Source organism: Dysidea avara, chromosome 3, assembly GCF_963678975.1.
Source record: "Dysidea avara chromosome 3, odDysAvar1.4, whole genome shotgun sequence".
In the NCBI taxonomy this organism is placed as follows: Eukaryota; Metazoa; Porifera; class Demospongiae; order Dictyoceratida; family Dysideidae; genus Dysidea; species Dysidea avara.
This window is the reverse complement of record NC_089274.1, coordinates 43,836,395-43,860,681: the sequence shown is the minus strand read 5'-3', so window position 1 is coordinate 43,860,681 and position 24,287 is coordinate 43,836,395. Positions and strand designations below refer to the sequence as shown.

Here is a 24,287-nt window from a genome sequence, read left to right as displayed (position 1 = left end):
AACCCTCCAAATTATCAAATTCAAACTCAAGAATTATTTTTGGAATCATTTTGTTAATAATTTTGACAGTAACAATCTATGTACTTTTTACTTCCGTTGCCCCTGCTCCAAATGTTTAAACACTCAAGCTCCTACAGTCTATTTTATTCTTTAACTTGTACTCTTTGTAGCTACCCCTTAAGTAATTATTATTTGTAGATATATATTGCTAATTGTAATTTGTAGGTAATTAATTATGGCTATCAGTGCAAGACACTGGTAGACCTTCAGGTCTGTAAATTAATACTTTCGCTTTTAAGTTTAACTTTGTATTGATCTCTACAGTCCTGTAAAGATAAATAAAAAATAAATAAATACCCTTTGTGGGTTTAAAGAAATCGCGTCCGAACCGATGGTGGTCGAACATCGGTGGCTTACTCTAATGTACTGTAATATGTGTGATTGTACATCCTAGGCAAATCAGCTGTGCTGCCTGCCTAGTAATTAATAATAAAGAATAAAGACCGCTTTAATTAATTAGCCCTTTCAACTAGCTAATTCCAAACAGTCAGGTACATAATATTATAATAACTGAATAATGAGCCGCGCCCGCCCGCTTGGTTTAGGCTTTCTGATCTGAAACTAGCTAACAATAAGTGGCCTAAAAATCAGTGTCCATGCATGCACCTCAGGGCACTCTGCAAGTATAGACAACCTCTCTTGTTTTACTACTTATTCCCCTGTTTCACTTTTTTCTAACCCCTATTAAAATTCCTGCTATCACGTGAAGCCCAACCGTGACCCCACGAATCACCCATGCACGCAAAACCAGCGAAAATGCTCGAACAAATTAGAATATATTCTGTTGAGGTCAACGCTAGGGTCATAGGCAACAGCGCCGTCAGTCCGGAGACAACTCGCGCGATCGGCGCGTCAGTACATACAAATTGTAAACAGGTACGCTTGTATAACTATCATGATTATATATACGTATAGTCGGCCGGAGGCTTGGATAAATAACACAATAGCTGATCAGTAGCTGGCTGCATGCTGTTAATACAAGAAAGCAAGCAGACAAAAATATTAAATTCTCCAGCGAGTTGTCTAACTGTATAGCTTTTAGCAGTAGAGATGCATGCATATACTTTGGTTGTTTTAGTTAACCCCTCAAAACTATTTGGTTGTTGCCTGCCACTGCATGTACAGCTGGCTGGGCCCCTGCTTTACCTTTTCAGGAAAAGGGGCTGGAAACTGCTTGACTACTGCAGTGAAAGGGAACCAGATATTGTTCATATTGCATGTTGAAGGTACTTGTCATTCATATAATTATGTGGATGAGTAAGGCATTGAAATGCTTGGAATGTGAGTGCTCCTGCCTAGTATATGGGCCCACACATTCCAAGCATTTCAATGTTTTACTTAGAGTATTATCACTAGAGCCTTGTACATTTTAGTTACTCATTGTGAATGCTATGTTATAACTCTACAACAGTGGTTTTATATAAGGCCACTCCAAATAAATTCTCTGTTTCCCATCCGCCGCCCACATCTGGTTACTGTCAACTCTAAATATTCCATTATTCTGTATTCTACCAATATTTTCCGGTTATTCTTGGATGCTGACAGGCTTAGTAAAAGCCATCTTGAAACAGTGTCAGTAGTGCTATCAAGTCGGCACAAACTTCACATCCGTGCTATTTTTGTAATTTAAAAAGGGAGGAACAAACTTAAGCATGCTTTTATGCAGCTTTTTATGGTTGTGCCAGTAAAATAATGGCTTGAAAAGCTGTCATTCTTATAATGAAATAATGGAAATAGACCACCTGCCCGCATGTAAATATGCTTGAGTCCAGGATGGGAAACAGAATTTATTTGGAGTGGCCTAAAAGGTCGTTCTACATACATGTGTATATCAAAACTATATGTACCGATGTGCCTACGTTCAGCCCATTACATAGCATTAGTTACAACTAAAGAACAATACAAGAAGTGCCTCTGCAATCAATCCAGTCACTACAGAACTACAGGTGGATTTCAATTATACGGGATAGTAAGCATAGTAGCCTAGGGAAGCCAATATGCACTACCAAAATTGTGACCTTATGCTGTTGGTGAAAAGAAGTGGGAAGTAAAGAAGAGCAAAGGTAAGTCCATGATACTTACATTGTAAAATGCCAACCTGTCAAGCTGAAGTGACACCTTGCAATGAAGCCTATAATCATAGTTGTTATTGGGTTTATGCTATCAGAAGGCATCAACACATACAGTAAGTTAGTCAGAAGAAAATTCCACTATTATATAATTTGAAGCAACCTATATTGGAGCATTTTGGGTTGCACCGAAGACGCTTTAGGGCTTGATTATACTTAAGCAATACTACCAAGGCATTGTGAGGTAGGTTTCTGGTCAGTAGTTTCAGGTGTAAAAAAATACAAATCTCCATGATCCTATAACACCTGTAGCGTATGATAGTTTTACTTGTCTCTTTCGTATTAGTCACATTATATCAAATACATATAATAGTGGTTGCAATGGGTATTACAATATTTAGTTATTGTTGCTGTGAAGGAAACAATCTCACTGTCTTGGTTATCTAATGTCAATGGCCAGTGCCAGTTTATCTGTCTACTTTAAGTTGTGAGCTTAAGGGTGCTAGCGCCTTTTTGAAGCCACACAAACACTGTTCTTTTTATCTTTGATACAGGCAAAAAGGAAGCTAAACTATTGCTTCAAAGATTGACCTAACTTTCTACTATACAGAGACCAAAGTATAAGAGTGTACCTTGTTTCATTTAAACGCTATGGTCCCTCAAAGTTAACCCGTACATTTTTCATATTTCAAGATACTGGCTGCTTGCACAGACGTCAAATTCACTTCGATTTCTGGGCCTTGTAACTTTGTGCTTGATCGCAATAATTATAATTCCATGCAGTAAAAGTATTCAAATTTATCACTGTTGGTCCATGAAAAGTTTGGTAGAGATTCAACTATCATGTATTCTAGAATATCACCTTTTAAAATGCAGTGTAGAACTAGCCCACACCGACCAGTTATTTACAACAAATTCCAATAAACCACAAATGCTAACTTATCAAAATAACAAGTTATAAATGAAGTTCTGAACATAAGAAAAGCTCTTGTTACTTTCTTTACACACTGGGACACCTCGCCAAACCTGCTCTTCAATAGGTAACGTTCCATTACGCACAGGCAGCATCTTGTGATGCGTGATAAATTCAGCTGGAACATCATTCCTACATAAAACAGGCATACGCAGTACAAATATGTGTTGGCTACAAACTCGCATGTGTTCACATATCTCTTCAAAACTGACACTTACTTTCAGACTACTTTACTCCAGTGTCATTCTTGGACTCCCAGATGATCATTTTCTTGGTGGTTGTATGAAACAAGCTGTCTCTTGTCCCATTACTACATGGCCGCCTAACAGGGATACTTCGAGTATGCATAGTATTGCCAACTATGATGTAACAGTTGCATGTGGTTATGTGGCTTGTCCTTGAATGGCTTCTTAATTCTTTGGACTGTCTGCAGTATCATTAGTATATTCATGATTTGGGGTTATAGTCATGTGGTAAAGTGGTGTATGTTGATAACTTTTTTGTGCTAACTAACAGCATAACCAAGCCCATAGACCAAGTTATTATGTTGTAGGAAAGAAGCTAGGGCAGCTGCTGATCTGGCTGACCCACTGACCTGGACAGTAATCTGGATAAGGCTAAAACGTGACCAGATTTAATGAAAACATGTAGCTCTATGAAGACTTGCTACCATGAGTCACGTAGCCAAGAAAGTAAAAATCACATGCCTCAAGTAAATAAGTACAAGACACTACTGTGAGTTATTTACTGGTTTGCAATCCCCACTGCGATTCACATGACGTTTATCATTTTTACCTCCTCAACTCATGGACGTACCACAAGCTTTCAACTCAATATCAATACTTGTATCCATGCAAAATTACCCACTAATTATGAGGCGAATCAATGACAAGGAGGTCAAAAGATTCTCTTTTTTGTATTGTGCACGCCTAGCTGGTTAGCCATTCTTGGATTATGAAGCCATACAATTTGGTCTTTATTTCTTACTTCCTCTGGACATATTACTATGATAATTGTTCTATTTATATTGATAAACACTGGTATAAGTGGTACCAGGCTTTTTTGGCAGATTTCTATGAAATTGACAATTCCAAATCATACTACAAATGATTGTTTTCAGTGAGACTATATAACTTTAACTGCCACAGTTGCCCTTTTATCCACTGTTTGCCTCACTCTACCACCTCCGCTGCAGAAGCTCCAACTTGTGAACTTCATTTCTTGTGACCAACTTGAAATGCCTAGTGAGGATGATGAAGATGAGTCCTTTAGTTGCAAGTATATGTTAATATTTGAAATTCCATAGCATCATATTGTTGTGCTGCATACGGTTGCACCATGCACTGACTACAGATATGCTTCATTTATAATCATTAGCTACTGTAAATGTAATAATTGTGACTTTTGTGTGTTACTAAACTACGTTATACATATAGATTTATTACTATATATTATAGTGGAAAAGTGAAATCGGTACAGCCCTAACATAATCCCACTAAGTAGGTGTGGTTCCATATATACCTACAGACACTGTACATATTTTCTATAGTATGGCTCCAAGTAGATTTCTTTATTGAGTATGTAAACCTACATTTCCATCAGCTTGTAAATTTATTTACTGTGCATGATCTGGGTAATGTGATGAGACCTACTTGACATGAGGCCCAAATGACTCAGATTGTCTGACCCAGGTTCAACCCTTCCCTGCAGGGTCTTCAAGTTGCTAAATTCTCTACTATGTCTATTATTCACATAATGCATTTGTTATTTTCTGTATAATTTTAAAATGTTGGTTACCAAGAAAAACATTTATTGCAGAGCTACATATGGCAACTATAGCAGTTTTAATTGCTTGGATATCACTCAGCCAGTTTATGTATGATGTTGATACTACTGTGATTACAGTTAATAATGATGGTGATATCAGTGTTGAATGTTGTGTGAATGGAACATGTTCTTGTAGTTCTCTTTACTATACTTTACAAAATCTGACAAGTAATTCCATTATAAACATCACATCAGAATCAGTTACACTACACACTACCACTCCAATAGGATCAGGAAACCTACACAACATTACAATAACTGGTAATGGTGCTACTATCATGTGTAACAATAGTGGAGGTGCGTACTGTGAGTCGTGTAGTGATGTCGTAATTGAGGGGATCACATGGGAGGAGTGTTATACTAGTCCACTTCTTTTCAGTACGTTAAGTATCAGCGTGACAAACTGCATCTTTCAGTATTCAAGTTCTGTAATCAGTGATCAGTACAAAGCCCACGGAAATCACTCTTTATACATATGCAATGGCACATTTTTGGCACGTGACATACATGCAGATGCAAATAATATTTGGCTTGAGTTAACACTTACTAGTGGAAATCTTGGTGTCATCGTAGACAATTCAACGTTCACTGGTATTGGCGTTCTTTTTGAAACTAATGGCTATGATCAGGAAGTGAGCATGTCATTAACAGTTCTTTCATCAAAGTTTAGTAATAACAGTGCAGTACATATACACTGTGATTACTGCCTAACAGCTTCAATATATGTTTTCAGCACTATATTTCAACAATGCTGGAGTGTTGATTATTCATCCTTACTCATTGATTTTAATCCTGTGACAACCACAAAGATAACAATTTTGAATACACAGTTTATAAACAATGCTAATACAGCACTTGATGTCCACATGGTTGGAAACAGCAGCACTGTTACTGTAAATGATGTTTTGTTCTTTGGAAATGAAGGAAATCATATTATGCATGGATGTGCAGTAATAGTAGCAGACATCTCAGGACATGGCATTGTAGATATTCACAGAACGAATTTTACATCTAACAAATACCATGAATTGGATAATGGAATATTAACGATTATGAGTGTAATTGACAATACTATGGATTGCACCTTTACACAGTGTGCATTTGTGAATAACACTGAGTCAGTGTTAAGTATTTCAACTGCAATTGTAAAAACTTTTAGCATCAGTTTCAGAGAGTGTACGTTTGTGAATAATGTGAACTCAGTCTTGATTATTACAACTGTGTTTGGAGCTTTTGAATGTGAATTTACACGATGCAATTTTGTGAATAATACTAGCCCAGATCATGGAGCTGCTATACACATGTTTACACACTCTAATTCTGCAACCGTCTTGTCCGAGTGCAGTTTTGACTACAACATAGGGCAGACTGTAGTGTATATTAATGATGCGTTGCAACGGAATGTATCTCACTTGCTGCTAACTTCTTCAAACTTTACTAACAACATTGGCACTGCTTTATATATTACTTCATACAAAGTAGAATTACAGTCTCACAATTTATTCCAAAATAATTATGGCGAAAATGGTGCTGCAATTTACTTCAATGTCAACTCAAGAATCACTTTACAGGACCCTGCAATACAGTTAATTAACAATACAGCAAAGTTTCGTGGTGGAGCTATTTATGCTGATGTAACTAATGATAGCTCATTTTGTGCCTCAGATATAAGGCAGATTTATAATTCTTACAAAAATTCAGAAAACTATTCTATAGTGTTGTTTGATGGAAATTCTGCTAGGTATGCTGGTAATGATGTATACTTTAATTTTCATAGATCATGCGAAGAAGCAATATTTTACAATACTACTTATAATGTTACTGCCATGTATGGTCTAGATAAGATAAACTTTACGAGGCACAAGGATGCTGTTGCTACTTCACCATATAAGGTAAATGTATGTTCAAAAGTTTCATGTGATATTAGCAAAGATAGTTGCACCATTGATGGACCAAACATGCCTGGACCATTGTATTTCAATGTTACTTTGTGTGATTATTATGATCAAGTGTCTGCTGAATTATTGCAATTCCAAGTGAGTTGTATCAACTGCAATTCTACATACGAAATACGCAATCATCAGGTATTTGTGCGCAGTGGCACAGAAATGATAACTATTGCCAAATTAAAAGATGATGAAGACTTTACCTTAAAATTAAATGTAAGTTCGTTTTTCTCTTTGGAAGTGAAAAACTTAGCAGCAACACTTTCAGTTCGTATGTCAGCTTGTTTTAGCGGATTTGAATACAGCTCAGTCTCTAAAATATGTGAATGTTACCAAGACAATGATGACGTTATCAAATGTAGACGTGAGGGAACTAATGCATATGCTGAGATCAAACAAGGATATTGGTTTGGTAATTTCTTAGGGAAACATACAGTAGCATTATGTCCCAACTTCTATTGTGATTTTAGTCATCGTACAGAAACAAGAAATGGATATTACAACTTACCAAGAAAATTAGATGATCAGTGTAGACCACACAGGACAGGAGTAGCTTGTGGTGACTGTAGTTCAGGATATACTCTAGCATATAACGCTCCTGACTGTGTTGATGAGAGGAAGTGTTCTTGGATGTTACCACTGGTGATTGTGTTGACAATTCTGTATTGGATTGTAATAGTAGTGGGTGTGTGTGGCTTAATGCATTCCAAATTTCAAATATCTCTGGGACATTTGTATGGGATAATATACTATTATAGTATAGTGGATGTTTTGTTAGGTAATGACTTGTACATTTCTGATGGAGTGTTTCAGCTAGTTACAGTGATATCAAGTTTTGCCAAACTTACCCCACAAATTATTGGAAAACTGTGTTTTGTAAAAGGATTAAGTGGAATTGATCAACAGTTTATCAATTACATTCATGTAATTGCGGTGTCTCTTATTATATTTGGGATTACTAAGGTGGCCAAGTATTCTACTAGAATAGCAATCATTGGTGAGCGTTTTATTATATGAGCTGTGTGTGTTCTGCTGTTGTTGTCTTATACATCACTAGCAGCAACATCTATCCAGTTGTTAAGAGTAATATATTTTAATGATGTTGACGGTATATTCTGTTATACCTCACCAACTGTGAAAATTTACAGTGGTAGACATCTGGCATATGGCATTGTAGCCATGTTCTGTGCAACTGCTTTTGTTGTATTGTTTCCTTTCTTGCTTCTATTTGAACCAATTTTGAAGCGAAGGTTTAACTTTATTAGAATCAAACCAATTATAGACCAGTTTCAAGGAAGCTACAAAGACAAGTATTATTGGTTTGCTTCATTTTATCTGATATGCCGTCTGGTGATTTTTGTAATTGCATATGTTTATGGTGGTAACCTTTCAAACAGACTCTATTACCTACAAACTATTTGTATTGTTATTGTGTTAATTCATGGATGGATCCAACCATACAAAAGCAGATTACTTAACATGTTAGATATTACAATTTTACTCAACATGGTGCTACTTGTCAACTTGACTACTTTCAACTTCTCAGAGCCAGCTACAATCAGTATTTCTGTAGTATTAATTTTACTTCCACTTTGCTTATATTTCATTGTCTTTGCTGTAATCCCACTTATTTCTTGGGTGCGTGAGTGGAGGAAGCAGTATCACATCACATCTGACAATACAGAAAATGACAGGTAAGGGTCATTCCATACCAAATCAACAAAAAAAAAATCCGGACCCCTTTTGTTTTTCATGAAATTTGGCACAAACATGGACCCTATCAAGAAACTTTCTCACACCAAAATTTGGCTCATTTCATTGGTCTCCCTTTAAGTTATGACCACTCAAAGTTTCTGTTGAAAATATCATTTTACTTACATGTCTTCAATAAAATGATCATAACTTTGCTTGTGATTGATGTGGACACTTCTGGTTTAGATTTTTGAAATGCATATTAAATTCTCTTTTAGGTGATATATGAAGTTTTATAATTGCTCAAAGGAAAAGGTCAAACCACAAAAATGTAGCTTTTTCCTTTGATCTTAATTTTCAAAAATATATATTCTTTAATTAAATTTATTTTTGATTTACACGTTACTCTAATACCCATCATTCACCACTGTGAGTTTAAAGTTGGGATCATTAGTAGATCATGAGTTATAACTGTTAATGTGTAGCCTTGTAAGCATCGCTGTTTGTATGGTCAGTATAAATAATTATGTGTATAGTAATTTCCAATACAAATTGCAAGTAAAGTATGTCAAAAATCATTTTATGCAACGAATTAGTTAGGGTTTGTATTGTCAAAGGCTCACTACAGTGAAACCATACTAACAAAGCCACTTTTAAATCTAAGAAAGTTTGTGCAGTAATAAGGCTGCCTATAAATAAAGGAGTCACTAATTATATTTTTGCTGTAAGTTCAGTGTCCTATATAAGAGGTGGCCACTATAAGAAGGTGGTCTTATTATAGAGGACTTACTGTACAACTAATGATATTCCTATCTATTCTTTCAATCTTACTGTATTATGCCGCCACAGATTATGATGATAGTTTCCAATCTTATACATGTATATAATAAGTTATAGTAACTGCAGGATGCAAATGATACAGTTATTTATACATTTGTATGTATATACACGTAATGTGTTACTCTAATGCAACTATATGAAGCAACCACCTAGGCATTAAAACCAAGAGGTTTTGGATACCATTAAGACATGGCATTTTGATTAAACAATTTCAGAAATATCCTATTTAAAGTTGGCCCTTGTATATTTATAATTATAAAGAGGTGGCCACTAAGATATGTTCTACTGTATATCACTTTGAATCATGCAGACTTTGAATGAGCATGCATACTACTGACCACTTAAAGGCCATCTTTATATGTTTGTACCTATAGACAATGTCTTTGCTGGAAAATGTACACTTCTAAAACCACTACGCATTGTCTTACTCATCAAAAATTTGATGGAATAGAGTGGAACCCATGACCTGTCTTAGTGGCCACCTGTATAGAAAGGCCACCACTCCATAAGGGCCAATTTTAAAATTGCAGTTACCTATATGTACCATAAGCTTAAATATTTTGAAGGGAAAATTTTTTGCTGATTTTGCAGTTTTGGGTGTTACCAGTGAAAATTTTATGCTTGAAATATTTAGACTATACGGTACACTTATGCAACTGTATTAAGCAGCTACCTGCACATTAACTGTCATTAAGGCCCAATAATTTTGGCCCTAAGGTAACTCCATACATCAACTGTATCATGATGAAATTATTTATTATAGCAATGTAGCTCATAATTTGATTCTATAATTGAGAATTGTAATATCATAGAAATGTTCCATAGAAATTGCTATGTGTTACATTGTACAAAAGATTCACTACAGCAATTGCACACTAAATCATGTAATATAGGAGAGTATCGTAGTAAAAGTTGAGACTGAAAGTGGTGCATATTGCATGATGGTCTCTACAATTATTCACATGTAACTTTTACATGCAACGAAATCTGATGCATTGATATCAGTACACAATTGAATCTTTGAAGGTACAAGTTGAAAAGACTTTAAAGCCATTCTACTGCATCAGTCATTCATTACTACTCATTAGAAAAGCTCTAGTAGATTACAATATCTGTTAAGGGCCAACTTTAAATTGTTCTAGTAAGGCATCTATACACATCGAACTATATAAATAGCCACCTGCATATTAAGGCCAAAAAAGTTTAGTCCTGACTGGCTTAGACAGATTCCACTATAACTACATTTGTGTATTAAAATACGTGCTTGCATATCAAAAATCAGCATTAAACACTAATAGTAGCAGTAGCAGTTGCTGTAGCTAGTGAAAATGTCATCAAGGCTACTATATAATAGACTTGGCGTCATAATCAGAAACCGTATATACAAGCTTGATTAGGGGTAAATTACATATTTAAGTCTGGGTTTTCTTACAAAGCACAAACAAATGAACTTTACTTACAAACCAACAATGTATAAAATGATTGTGACATAGTATTATATAAAGTTACTTGCAATTGGTATTGCATCTTTACATACTTGAACCATACAAACAGCAATGATTACAAGGCTACACATTAACAGTTATAACTCATGATCTACTATTGATCCCAACTTTAAACTCACAGTGGTGAATGATGGGTATTAGAGTAACATGTTAACCAAAAATAAAGTTAATTAGAGAATATATATATTTTTGAAAATTAAGATCAAAGGAAAAAGCTACATTTTTGTGGTTTGACCTTTTCTTTTGAGCAATTATAAAACTTTATATATCGCCTGAAAGAGAATTTAATAAGCATTTCAAAAATCTAAACCAGAAGTATCTACATCAATCATAAGCAAAGTTATGGTCATTTTATTGAAGACATGTAAGTAAAATGAAATTTTCAACAGAAACTTTGAGTGGTCATAACTTAAAGGGAGACCAATGAAATGAGCCAAATTTTGGTGTAAGAAAATTTCTTGATAGGGTCCATGTTTGTGCCAAATTTCATGAAAATCAAAAGGGGTTCAGATTTTTTTTTGTTGATTTGGTATGGAATGACCCGTAAATCAATTATTTTTCATGTCTTTATTCATGTATGCATGTATTTATAGCAAATTAAAGTAACCAAGCCATGAAAGTACCAGCTTTAAAATAAAGTCAGGTTGTAAAACATTTTTAAGAAAATGATCATGACAATGTTAAAATTGGTTGATATTGACATCACTCAGATTGCTGCAAAAGTTTTGAGCTGCAATGATTACAGACTGATTTTCTGTAAGCTGTAAATGTAGTAGGCACGACAACAAAATTGACCTTTTTACGTCAATAATCACCCACAACTCTGTGAATGCGTGTTGGATTTCACACCAATGTTGGTCCAAATATTTACCTTTACAGTGCAATTTGTGCCAAATCTGTATGGATCGATTACATGCATATTTGCTTTTGTAGTGAATTGTGAAGTGAAGAAGAGTAGGAACCAGAAAGGTTATACAACAAGCTGTTTCATGCATTGATCTGTATGGTTGCATGAATTTGTTAGATCTGCCCCTGTGTTTGATTATATATGTGACCTGCTGGTGCTACACATATTTTAAGGCATGAAATTTTGATATGTGTTTAACAAGTACAAGGAAAAATTAGGAATTTTAAGTTCAATTAGGGATCAAAAAATAAAAAGTAATGAAACAAAGGAGGCTGAAGACATGCTAGTGGATATTTAATCCCTATACTTCATGACTGAAGTAGGAATTACATGTCCACTATTATAACTTCAGGTGTAGGTGACCATCCTTGTTTTACTACTTTTTGTGTCCTTGATCCCTAATCAAACTTATTTTATCCTTGTACTAGTTTTTTTACTTTTTTACAACATTGTTTTGGCTGGTGAAGCCACATTAGAAGAAAGAATAGTGCCAGGCTTATTGTTTTCATCTCAATGTGCACCCCAACTATCAGTTACTGAAATAACAAAGTGCATGGCCATTGCACTTTGATTTCAGCTATATGTTCAGCCCATTACACAGTGCTACAAATGAAGAACACTATAAGAAGGACCTCTGCAATCAGTCCGAAAACTTGGACGTTTCCTATTACAAATGTAGGGAAGTTGTCATGTGGAAAATCAACACCTTGTGCTGTCAGCATAGATAAATGGGACACAAAGGAGGACACAGGTAAGTCCATGAAGCACATATTACTGTGGTATGGCAAAAGGCACCTGTCGGGCTGAAGCAATGTCAAACAGTGAAAAAATATAACTTAGTTGTCATCGAGTTGTGCTTGTCTGAAGGCAATTGTATTGAATAATTGTAGCAACCTATTGGCTATTGGAAGCATTTCAGGTGGTACATTTGGGATCTAACCGATACTGCCAATGTAGGTATGTAGGTATTGTGAAAGGCTGGTTTTAGGGTGACATTTTAGGCCAGAAAAGCCCAATCCTTCATGATCCCTAATATAAACATATACATAGTTATATACCTTTAGCTGTAAACACATTTAGTTTTTATAAATTATGCACATGCATGTATATTGCACAGGAGCTATGATCTATATAATACTGAAGCTTTCAGAGAAAATGATGAGTCTTTCAGTCATTTACGAGAGTCTCTGCTTGTACTTGAAGATAACTGATATGATTCTGTTGTGTGTGTGTGTGTGTGTGTGTGTGTGTGTGTGTGTTTTACTGTAAAATTTGCTGATAGTTACATATTTCTAAACTACTGAATGTGTGTGCAGACATAGTTATATATGTGCAAATTTGTGTTTTTATTTTCTTATGTATATCTTTTATTTTCAATTAAGCATGTAACATGTAACAACAACAACAGGGAATATCATTTGTTTGGGAAGTTAATCTAACATTTTATGAAGTCAGTACCAAATGATTGTTCTATTGAAGAAGGTAACAGCACACCTTTCACCTTCATGAAGTTTTCAGTTATCTGCACATTAGATGACTTGGCACCACTGTATAAGTATTCAGTTTTGCTTGTTACACATTAGACTGTTATAAGCAATGCCACACCTAAAGTAGAAAGTTAGAAACTCTTCATAATCGAGGCATTATATCAGTACAGCGGAACTCACTAAGACGGACACCACTGGGGGAATTATTTTTCCCTTTACATAGAGATGTCCTTAGTTAAGGGGTGTAAAAACTACTAGTACTATTTATTTTGGACCTGGACAAATGTTTGTTATAAAGAAAATTCAGGGGGTTAGAGGGGTTCCACTGTAGTATCATTCGATTATCGTGGCAAACACATTAACATCATATCCTTAACAAAACATTCAAAGTACTAACATATATGCTTTTCTATTGACATTAACGTCAACAGTATACAGTGGAACCCCTCTAAAATGACACCCTTGAATTCCAGACAACCTCTTTAATTATAATGAACATTTGTCCACGTACCAAATAAATAGTACTAGTAGTTAGCACCCCTTAACTGAGGACACCTCTTTATAAAGAACAAAAATAATCTCTCAGTGATGTCTGTCTTAGAGGGGTTCCACTATAAAGTAACTGTTCATTTCACTTGTGTGGTGATGGTTAATGAATTATTCAAGAGCTACTATGGAAACCTTTACAATACATGGATTTGATTAACACATGGATAATAACTGTTACTCCTGGCAACTTGAATTTTACATTATTTGAAGGTAACCTCTTCAAGTTTTAAAAGGATATGGCACATATAAATAGTTTCATGTAGAGCTCATAAATTATCACATTGTTGTAATAATAATCAAAAGCGCTGATCCAAAATTACACAATAATTTGCCACTATATGTGTATTCATTGTACATACAGTAAGCGGGTTGTAGCTAAGCATCAAAAGTGTGTGTTAAATGCTCACGTGTTACTGAAAGTGCTACATTACAATACAGGTGGTATGAATCTCAATCTCTGATTGTAACCTGTATTGTGATGTAATAAATAGGGATCATATAGAAATGAACAAGGGAGGTTATCTGCATACTACATAGTACACATTGAATTCCTACTTCAGTCATGCAAACAATGAACTCTTGACTATATATATACAACTTGTCAATAGTAAAATAGAGCCATGACTGACTCAGTAATATATGTATAGCTGCAGGTGTACATGTACCAAAGTCAATTTTATGTTTGGCTGAAGGTGTATGTACTTTCCAACAAGTTTCTATCAATTTTCTGCTAACTGACTGCTGTAGTCCTGTAGTCAGTTGGCAGAAAATTGATAGAAACTTGTTGGAAGGGCTTATGGATCATGAACTTGGGCTTGATTATGCCACCTAACCAATATTGCCAAGCTGTTACGAAGGAGAAGTGAGGCTGGTTTTGAGTGATATTTTTGGACAAATCTCCATTATCCCTACACGGTACATAGCTACAAACACTATTTTAGGGTTTAAGGAGACACCAAAGCTATAATGTATACGTAGTTGTAAAAGCATGTTATAGCTCCTGTATATATGTGAACTTTTACTATAGATGCATATCAATAGGTTGTAGCCACTGTACTGTCTTTAGTTTATTCTCACTGCAACAGCGATTTGTTTCATGTTGACTAAAATACTTACCATAACTACATGAGAATGCTTGTAACTAACATGCATAACACAAGTGAACAACATGGCCATACAGGGTATGATTACATGAACTGCAAGCCATGCAGGAAATACTAATTCCATTTATTAATTAGTTGATATAATAATTCTGGCATTACCTTGCAATACCTTGACACTATAAACCATACCATATATAGTTACATCAATTGTTCAACACTTCCTGCAAGCACAGCAGATATTCGGTATACCAGTATATTATACTGATAAACAGTGCTAAAGCCCTGGCTGGACCATTGGACTACAATACATCGAATATCATGGAAATGTACTAATCGTGTAAGAAGTATCATCACGCTCTTGTATACCATGATCATTCATTCATACAAGCTTCAGAGAAAATTAAGTGCTACAACTATATTTTATAACTACTGACATAATTACACTACAAAATTTAAGGTGCAGTTATGTAATATACAGCTCCTGTACTAAAGTTTAGTGTTTGGTAAATGTACTAGCTATGGATGCAGTATGTTGGAGGTGTCTATGACAGCTTTAATATACATCACATCATCTTTGACATAACTTGGATTGTCAAGGATTGACAGTTTGGCAAATTCTGGGCAACCGCTGGCAACATTCATATCTGACTTTGGCCTCTGGAAACTGCTTGATTGTATGTTGGGTTTAAATGTCTGCACCAAATGCTTCTTTTGATCCTGATCAACAAGAATCAAGCTCACTTTATGCTCAAATGGCCACTGAAGTAAGGGATCATACTCGCCCCTCATCAAAACAAAGAAAATTGAAAGATGTGTTCCTTCTCCAGTGCCATCACCATTAAGATAAGCTCTGATGCACATCTTGTAACCATTTCTTCCTGTGTAGAATGGTGGTGAGTAGATGCTGGTGATTCGACCAATTTTAGCATCACGAATTCTCCTCCTCATTTCTGGTATACGCCAGAGAAAAGCTCCATTGTGTGTACTGGCAAGAGATGCTTGTAATTGTAACTCTAATTCTGAATGATGTACATTAAGGATATTCACAGTACGTTCAACTTCCAACACCTTCTCTTCAACTTGTTTGATATAATCCAGTGGATAAGAGTTGTTGTTGTTGTAAGGGAGCAGTTCATTACCCTTTGATCCTTGCGATAAGAAGACATCTCGTTTTATCTTTGCCATCTCACCATTGAGCATTTCAATTTGACTAATGGAGTTCTTTGTTTTGGCAACATCAGTGAAAAGCTTTTCATAATTTTGCTCCAATGTAGAAAGCCTGTCATCAGTAACACGTACAATGTTACCAACTTGAGACTTGGCCACTTCTGGTTTGTGTTCCTTTTCTTCCACTTTCATGGTCAATTCTTTGATCAACTTCTTGCTCTCGTTGTTTTCATGACATAGTCCTTCATTCTTCTGAAATAGTTCTTCGTTCTTCCTCTCCAGATCATCACACTTAGTCTCTAGTAGTTCAATTCTACTGGTAACCAGTTGGTAATCATTGGTCATCTTCTCTACTGACTGACTCATCTTGGAGAACTGAACCAGTAATGGTTGTAGGTGACTGGCTAACTTGTTGATGTCCAGCAGGTGCTCAAAGTATCCCTTGCTGTTAACCTGTGAATGTATAACATTATAAGCATACATTACTACACTCCAGTCAGTACATAAAATAGCACAGAATAAGACCGATGTGTTTTAGAATCAATTTACTATTACAACAGTTTCCCTTAACTACATATGGCAATGTTGCACAGAACATGGTTGCTAGTTGTACTATGAACTTGTTACTTGAATCAGCGTAATTGCACAAAATAAATACTTTTGGTACATTTACTGATATCATAATAATTATTATTTAGCATAAAAGCTGGTAAGTACATTTGTAACTTGAGAGTCCTGAATTTATGTGGTTTTCAGTGTTTTGCTTTACAAAATAGGTCAACAAGTTTACATAAGAAGTCTGAGATAGCTCGAGCTCCATAGCTCGTTGAAACAGCACATTCATCAGCTTTATGCCATTTGTCATGTTAGTGTAATAGCTAACCAATTGTTTCAATTCTTCATCATTACTTGAATAGAACTTGAATTAACCTTCTATTGTCACTGCACCTTTGTTATCAAACTACATACAAGTAGACCAAAAACACACACAATCGATGCAATTGCACCTCTGAATTGTCACAAGTGTTAATGTTTACAATATGTAAGTGTTCATAATTTATTCTGTATTATGGCAGCTCTATACAGTTGATTCAGTGACAAATTTTCTTTGATACTTGGAGGCTTACTGTGTCTGCTGTGGGTTACTAAGCATCTAGTAACCTGCAGCACTGCCATAGATTGCTTTTACCTAATGAAAATATGGCAAGATGAGAGACATAATGCTTTCGTAAAAAATACTATAATTATTATTCTGTTGGCTAATGAGGTTGGAATGTGTTGCCTCGACTATATACACATTCGCAATAAATTATGCTGTAATGTTGAACAACAGAAGCAGTACCGCGCATGTCACCTACGTTGACCTCAGGTCTCTATAAAAACCATGGAATAGAACCCTTTTGCATACTTTTACATATATTCGTTATCCAAATTTTTATATCACATATTATCCAGTTAGTGACTATCTGAGATTATCACACAGTGAATGAACAATGCAGATTAGGTGGCATGTATACTAAAAACATTACACAGCTACTTTTAAAAATGGCTACACTAGTTGGTTTATTTGCATGATAGGGATCATCATAATTTTCAGCATTTTCACAAGTGTACAAAGAGTATGCACACTATTTTCACTTACCCTCCCCCTACCCAAAAGTGTACTATATTAATGTTATGCTGAATATGAATAATCAGTATTAATTTGCATTTGGTTTTCCTCACTGCATCTGCTCTGATGAATGTAGACTATTTGGATTCTGTGCACACTACTTGTCTATACCCTAAAGCAATCATCCAGACTTCAGCTGCAATTCAGCTTCCACCACTTGTAACATTCTACTAACAGGACATTACTGCTAAATTATCACAATACCCACCATTTAAAAAAAGTGTACAGGTGAATTTACTTCCGTATACCACTGTATACTCTTGTGAAATGCTACCATAGTTCTGTAACTTGTAAACAATGATATGATCAATGTCATACACAAAGTCACAAAAACTGAGAGAACTATAAATGTAAAAACATTTTGCTGCAGGATTATTTAAATTCAGGTATTGGCCAATACCGATAACCAACCCATCTGATAGCTGGTAGCTACATGAAAAAAAAATGAGCAGATTGAATGCTATGTCTGGAAAGATGACAGAATAACCATCCTATACTTCTAATTGCAAGTTGACCTATAACATGTTCCAAAATGTTAGTTGTGGCAAGTTTGTCTCAAAAACACAACACATTTTATGTGATGTACCGAAATTTACCCTTGTGTAGGAAGCATAGTTCCTACATGTGTAGGGCTATATTAAGAAATTTAGTAGGAAATATTCCCGCACTGTTGGATTTTGTAAGAAAGATTCCTACACATTGCACAATGTGTAGGACATTTTAGGAATAATTCCTACAAGTGTAGGAATTATTCCTACATTTGTAAGAACAATTCCTACACTTGTAGGAATGATTCCTGCACTTGTGGGAATTATTCCTACACCGCAAGAAGATGTCTTACACTTTGCTCAATGTGTAGGAATCTTTCTTACAAAATTCAACCGTGTGGGAATATTTCCTACAAAATTCTGCAAAAATTCTCAATAAAGCTCTACACATGTAGGAAACATGATCCTACACAGGTGTAAAATTCCTTCCTGCACTTTACCCCAAAATCATGATTTCTTATTTAATTTGGAATGTGTTCTATACTGGTACCAAGAGTATATTTTTATATTACACACTCATTCAAGATGATATTATTGTCATTAGCCCGAAAAGTCACTTCAATACACAAGTAAGATTGCAGTAAAGCCTACTGCATGATACTGCAAACATACACTAAAGCTGGGTAATTCATATTCACATAATGCATAACAATGAGCACTCTACATAATCCATGATCTTGTAGTTGAATGTACTAGCAGATTATCATAGCACTATAGAGAGCACAAGACATGTAGAACATTGTAACGTGCTTACCTCAAACAAAACATCCTCTTCACCACTACAAGGACACCTGATCCAGGTACACTCCCTCATCACATGATCAGTAAGCTACAACAGTACATTACAATGTAACATAGTTCATCGTAACTCTACTGTGACAATAATCAGTACCTTAAGTGCTGGCATCTCCTGCTGGCAGAGATGACACTTTCTCACAGCATTAGGGCAGTTGTCACCATGTACCTATTGACAAAGCCATAAATTCAGTATGTAGTCTAATACAATAGTAACACTCACTTCTAAGTCTCTAAACACTAGCTTCTGTCCACAATCCTTACACTCTACTAGTCTTTGGAGACACTCATTCTTCAAGTGATCTTCTAGTTTAGACAGTAATACTCTATCACCACATCCAGTGTTCCTACACTCCACTGTGATGTACTGACAATTTGACAGGTGTTGATCCTGTAATGGTGCAAGTATTTAAAATACATAGCATTTAAATAGCTTTCCACTATCCACAAACTAACCATTAAATCCTTGAATAATCCTTTCCATCCACATCCCATCTGGTGATTGTGACAGCTTACTTTCAAGTTGTTTATCTCTTTTTGTATAGCATGATCAGGCCATGGCTAGATATAACGTAATACAATAAAATAGTATTTAGTTGCTTTTTGACAGTATCCACAGAAATACAGAATTCTACTGCACAATTAAAGTAACAGTAAACATCAAAATCCTGAAGGCGAATTTTTGGTGTTTGGTGTAACAGTCCAGCAGTAGTTTGTACAAGAACACTTCTGTGTAGAATACTGCAAGAATTTATAATTATTGTTATAATTGTATGGTCTCATATAAATGAATATGTGGTACAGTTGAGGTGGGGAAATCATGCTTACCTTGTCATGTTCGTCCACTCCATCAATATGATTTCTGCGGTGTTGAAGAAAAAAATTAAATGAAAGAAAGGTTATTGTATTTATGCAATTGCATAATTTAAGCACTATATGTAATTTTTCATTACCTAACCAAGCTGATAACTTAATAATCAGGTAATGCGGTAATGTATCCAACTATCCATGAGTTAAATACAGTTCATAAGTAAGCTACAAGCCTGGCATTAGTGAAACCTAAAATGGCTATCTGGATGTAAACCAGAGTTATGAACCAAATGTAAACCAAGTCAGCAAAATAGATCCAGTAAAATTAATTTACAGGCAAAATATCTAAGCAGGTTTCCTTCCTCTTGTGAAGTCCATGCAAGTCCCAGTAGCCAAACAGTTTTTGTGGAATAGTAGAGCTGACTCAGAAGTATAGGTGACTCACAATCTCACATTACATGTTCATAATAGTTTGTAACATTACATATTCAAAACTGCCTTAGGATTATAATTAGCTTCTTGCAATTAGCCATGCAGAGATTTGATGGGATAGGAAAATGGTGAATTACAATACCTAACCGGGTATACAAGTGCTTAAGTTATGAATTCATTCTGTTAAGTCAGCAAAGAAACTTTAAATTGCATGTGGCATGCCATGCCATAGCTATATACTAAGTCAGCAAGCAAACGTGCTTAAGTCAGCAAACAATCCACAGCTGCTAAGTCAGCAAACAAAAGCTAATCAATATAATTATTATGCTGCATGCATGCCATACTATAGACATTAGTCTTCAAATACCGGTTTGTATAGAACAGCTATAGTGGGTCCATCATGTCGCCTACTAAGTTCACCAAGTTTGTTCAAACAACTATTCCAGACAAGACTGGGAAGTAGTGTCTTCGGTGAAGTGATGAGCATCATAGGTGCTCAACAAATAGACTACATGATGCATGAAAGCAAAGAATTGTTAAAATTTATCAATACCATTATATATGTGGGAAGAACAAGCGGCCTTTATTGCTAAACAGTCCAGACCTTTTTTCAGCTATGTAGATGCTTATAATTTCTATTAGGCACTGTAAAAGTGGTCTGGTCACACAAGAGTAAGCACTGAGAGGTATAGTTAGTACAAATTATTATGAACATCTGTCCAATAAAGTTTGGTCCAGTGGGTCCTCGGATCCATTGTTTACATTATACCCTCCAAACATGACAATTTTTCAAGGAATGTATGGGATTTTCAAGGATGAACAAATGTTATTGTAGTGTACTTTTTTGCACAAGTTTATCAGCATCAATAATCGCAAATTCTGAGGTAGGGCCATATTTATATATTGTATGTATACATATAAAGACAACTGAGGTAGCAGTGTAGCTGTTTCCTCTTTGTCAAAATAACAAAAAAAAGCAGTATATACCACACTAATAAATGTGACTGGCTGTAAAGGAGTCTTATCAAATCACCCAGTTTCAAATAGCTACGTAGTGCTGAAGGCATGAAATTGTGCAAGGATGGGAGGTTGTCATGAGATAAGCAAGTAATTTGACACAGGGATAGCTACAGTCAAATGAGAATATAAATTCAAAAAAATGATTTGCCATTGTAGCTATAATGTAGCCATGCACATTCTATACTTTGCATGAGACTGAGATGTGATAAGACCAGGTCATGGGTTTACAAAAGCTGGTCACAAATGTTCAGATATGGCATATATAACTTTGCAACTAATTTTACTAACAAGGCAGTAGCAGCACCATCATTGCCAGCTTGATCACTCAGAAGATGAACTACAAAATTGAAAGTTATAAACAGTCATGCATGCATATAGGACATGAATATAGATAGTACTATAGCTGAAAGTAGTCTCGCGTAGCCAGACCCCACTCTCCGCACGGTACTTATCGGATTAGAGATTATAAGGGACGTGCGGAGAGTAGGGTCTGAGACTAAGCTGAAAGGTAGCTATATACTATCTATACAGGCCAAATTAAATGTAGCTAAAATTACATTATACCTTACTGCTTCTTTAAAGCATTCCTTACAGAACCGTTGTCCAGTCTCACTGGTTTGTATTGGATCCTTCAAAACCAGTCTACAATAATAACACAGCAGTCCTTCACGGACTCTATCATCCACTGAACTACTCTGCAAGCAAACTTGATATCCAGGCATTTCCCGCTAACTATACTCTGAACATGTTGAAAACGTGTTCAAGGTCTGTTTTATAGAAAAACAGGTATTACGATGTTGCGCAATCGATAAATCTCGATAAGTCTGCTGATTACGTCAAAGGGAATCCACAGGGGCTTACCCTTAATTTCCGTCATGGTCTCGTCATTACCAACGTATACCTTATAACTCGCCTTATAAGGTAACTGATGTGATGGCCGAGAACATGGAGACTTGAAGAATAGGAGAAGGGATTCACGGAATGACGTCATTGTGTTTATGAGGTCATGCAGCTAGCAGCTGATTAGCACTCGGAAAGGTGACAAAATCTAGTACTTTTTTTTGGTCTTCAGCTTATACAGCTAGCTAGGCCCTGGCATCACAGTGGCGGTGTCACAGTGATATATGTTTCCCCGGGTAACGTGTGTCCCGCACACATATCACTAGGGCGGATCCGTGTTTCCCCGCACACATATCACTAACTCGCTAGCGACCTACAAGTCACAGTGATATGTGTTTCCCCGGGTAATATGTTTCCCCTTTATAAAGTCATGTGCAACGTACGCAGTGTTAGCATAGACGCACATGCACTTTTGATAATCATAGCTAGTCATACCTATAGCTACAACTAATACTATAATTATACATGTTGATGGAGGAAATCAAGCCATTCACTGGCATTCAACTATAACTGTGCTGTGATTTGGCTATGTAGCTATAGCATCAGTTTAATAAAACAGTAGCTACAAGTACATGTATACAATAAAATACTATCTCTAGCTATATAGAGTAAATCATGTGATTGCAGCTATGTATAACTAATCAATGTAGCTACAAAATAACTTTGGCATGCAGTCAGTCATTATCTACCCCATTGCCGGTTCTATCTGGGGTTCCCCAAGGGAGTATTTTGGGACCCTATACTCTTCATTATTTACATGAATGATTTACCATCTTGTGCTACCATCAGTAAAACTTTACTATTCATTGACGACACCAAGATTTATAATTTATAATACTGTTTGTAGTCCTGGAGATATTTCACTGTTTCAAAATGATTTAGACTTAGCAACTTTGTGGAGTACAAGATATAATTAAGTTCTTTAATCCAAAAAAGAGTGTCCATCTATATTAATGCAAAAGTCAAAAGTCATCACTAATTACAAAATAGCTGACACACAGGTTTTAACAAATATAGTTCACTTAAAAATCTCGGTATTATAATATCATCAGACCTATATTGGGATCAACACTACAAAAACATAATCCCTAAGACCTACAGAATGCTAGGACTGCTCCATCGCAGCTTTAGCAAGCATCAAACAGTGACAGCCAAGAGAACTTTGTATATTTCCATTAGTGAGATCGCAAGTTATATACTGTTCAGTGATTTGGAAACCTAATCATATCAAGCAGGGGCGGATCCAGGGGGGGCTTTGGGGGCTGAGGCCCCCCTTCATATTTAGGATTTACTTGATCAATATGATGCTGATTATAATGAAATTTTGTCTTAGCATAATTATATGATCACTAATAATACAAATACTCATAAAACCACCTTATAAACATCTTTCCAAGGTATTATCAGTGAATTTATGCTAAAGTTTATGCAACAAGGACCCGGATCAGCATTGGAAGTTTACAAGATCGAGATACTCTAATACAGCAGTCAGCTAACTACTCAAACCATATTTTGACTGGCTGTCCTGCTGCTCTAGATCAAGGCAGGTATACCTGGAGACATGATTCAGTTTTACAGGTCCTTGTTCATGGGCTCCAACAGCATTTACCTGAAACATTCAAACTTTACGCTGACCTTCCTGGTTATCTAGCTAGTTCCAGCCCCCCTAGTACCATCCCAACCAATCTTTCCTCCACCCTCAGCAGGCCTGACTTGGTATTGGTTTCTAATGATTCCATTTGTTTGTTCGAATTGACAGTACCAACTAATACCCAGCAACATCTTCTTGCTGCTAGAGCTAGAAAGGAAGATCGATATAGCTCCTTGCAATATGACCTCCAGCTTTCTGGGTTAACTGTCAATCTTGTTCCAATTGAAATTGGTTGTTTAGGCCACTTTTTGCCAGAAACAATTGCTCAAATGGCTACTGCTTGTGAAGTGCCAAAGAAAACCATAAGATCCTTGTTTGAGCAGGCAGCTCGCAT

General features: G+C 35.8%; 2 protein-coding genes across 3 annotated transcripts; one reads left to right on the top strand and one right to left on the bottom strand.

The window, feature by feature from the left end:
* Nucleotides 1–851: 851 nt before the first annotated feature.
* Nucleotides 852–13,200, top strand: LOC136251149 (uncharacterized). Its single transcript, XM_066043539.1, has 3 exons — nt 852–936; nt 4,921–8,569; nt 12,937–13,200. Exon 2 carries the CDS (start codon nt 4,929–4,931, stop codon nt 7,890–7,892), a length of 2,964 nt encoding a protein of 987 aa, XP_065899611.1. The 5' UTR covers nt 852–936; nt 4,921–4,928; the 3' UTR covers nt 7,893–8,569; nt 12,937–13,200.
* A 2,091-nt stretch (nt 13,201–15,291) lies between these two features.
* Nucleotides 15,292–22,155, bottom strand: LOC136251148 (TNF receptor-associated factor 2-like). 2 transcript variants are annotated; one of them, XM_066043538.1, is made up of 8 exons: nt 21,967–22,107; nt 21,691–21,739; nt 19,969–20,002; nt 19,597–19,701; nt 19,364–19,531; nt 19,238–19,309; nt 19,100–19,174; nt 15,292–16,578 (listed from the first exon to the last, which is right to left on the bottom strand). In XM_066043538.1, the coding sequence occupies exons 4-8, from the start codon at nt 19,633–19,635 to the stop codon at nt 15,475–15,477; spliced, it is 1,458 nt and encodes a 485-aa protein (XP_065899610.1). In that variant the 5' UTR covers nt 19,636–19,701; nt 19,969–20,002; nt 21,691–21,739; nt 21,967–22,107; the 3' UTR covers nt 15,292–15,474. The 2 variants fall into 2 exon arrangements, with proteins under 2 accessions (XP_065899610.1, XP_065899609.1); XM_066043537.1 differs by lacking the exon at nt 21,691–21,739 and having other exon boundaries at nt 21,967–22,155.
* Between the last annotated feature and the right edge of the window lie 2,132 nt (nt 22,156–24,287).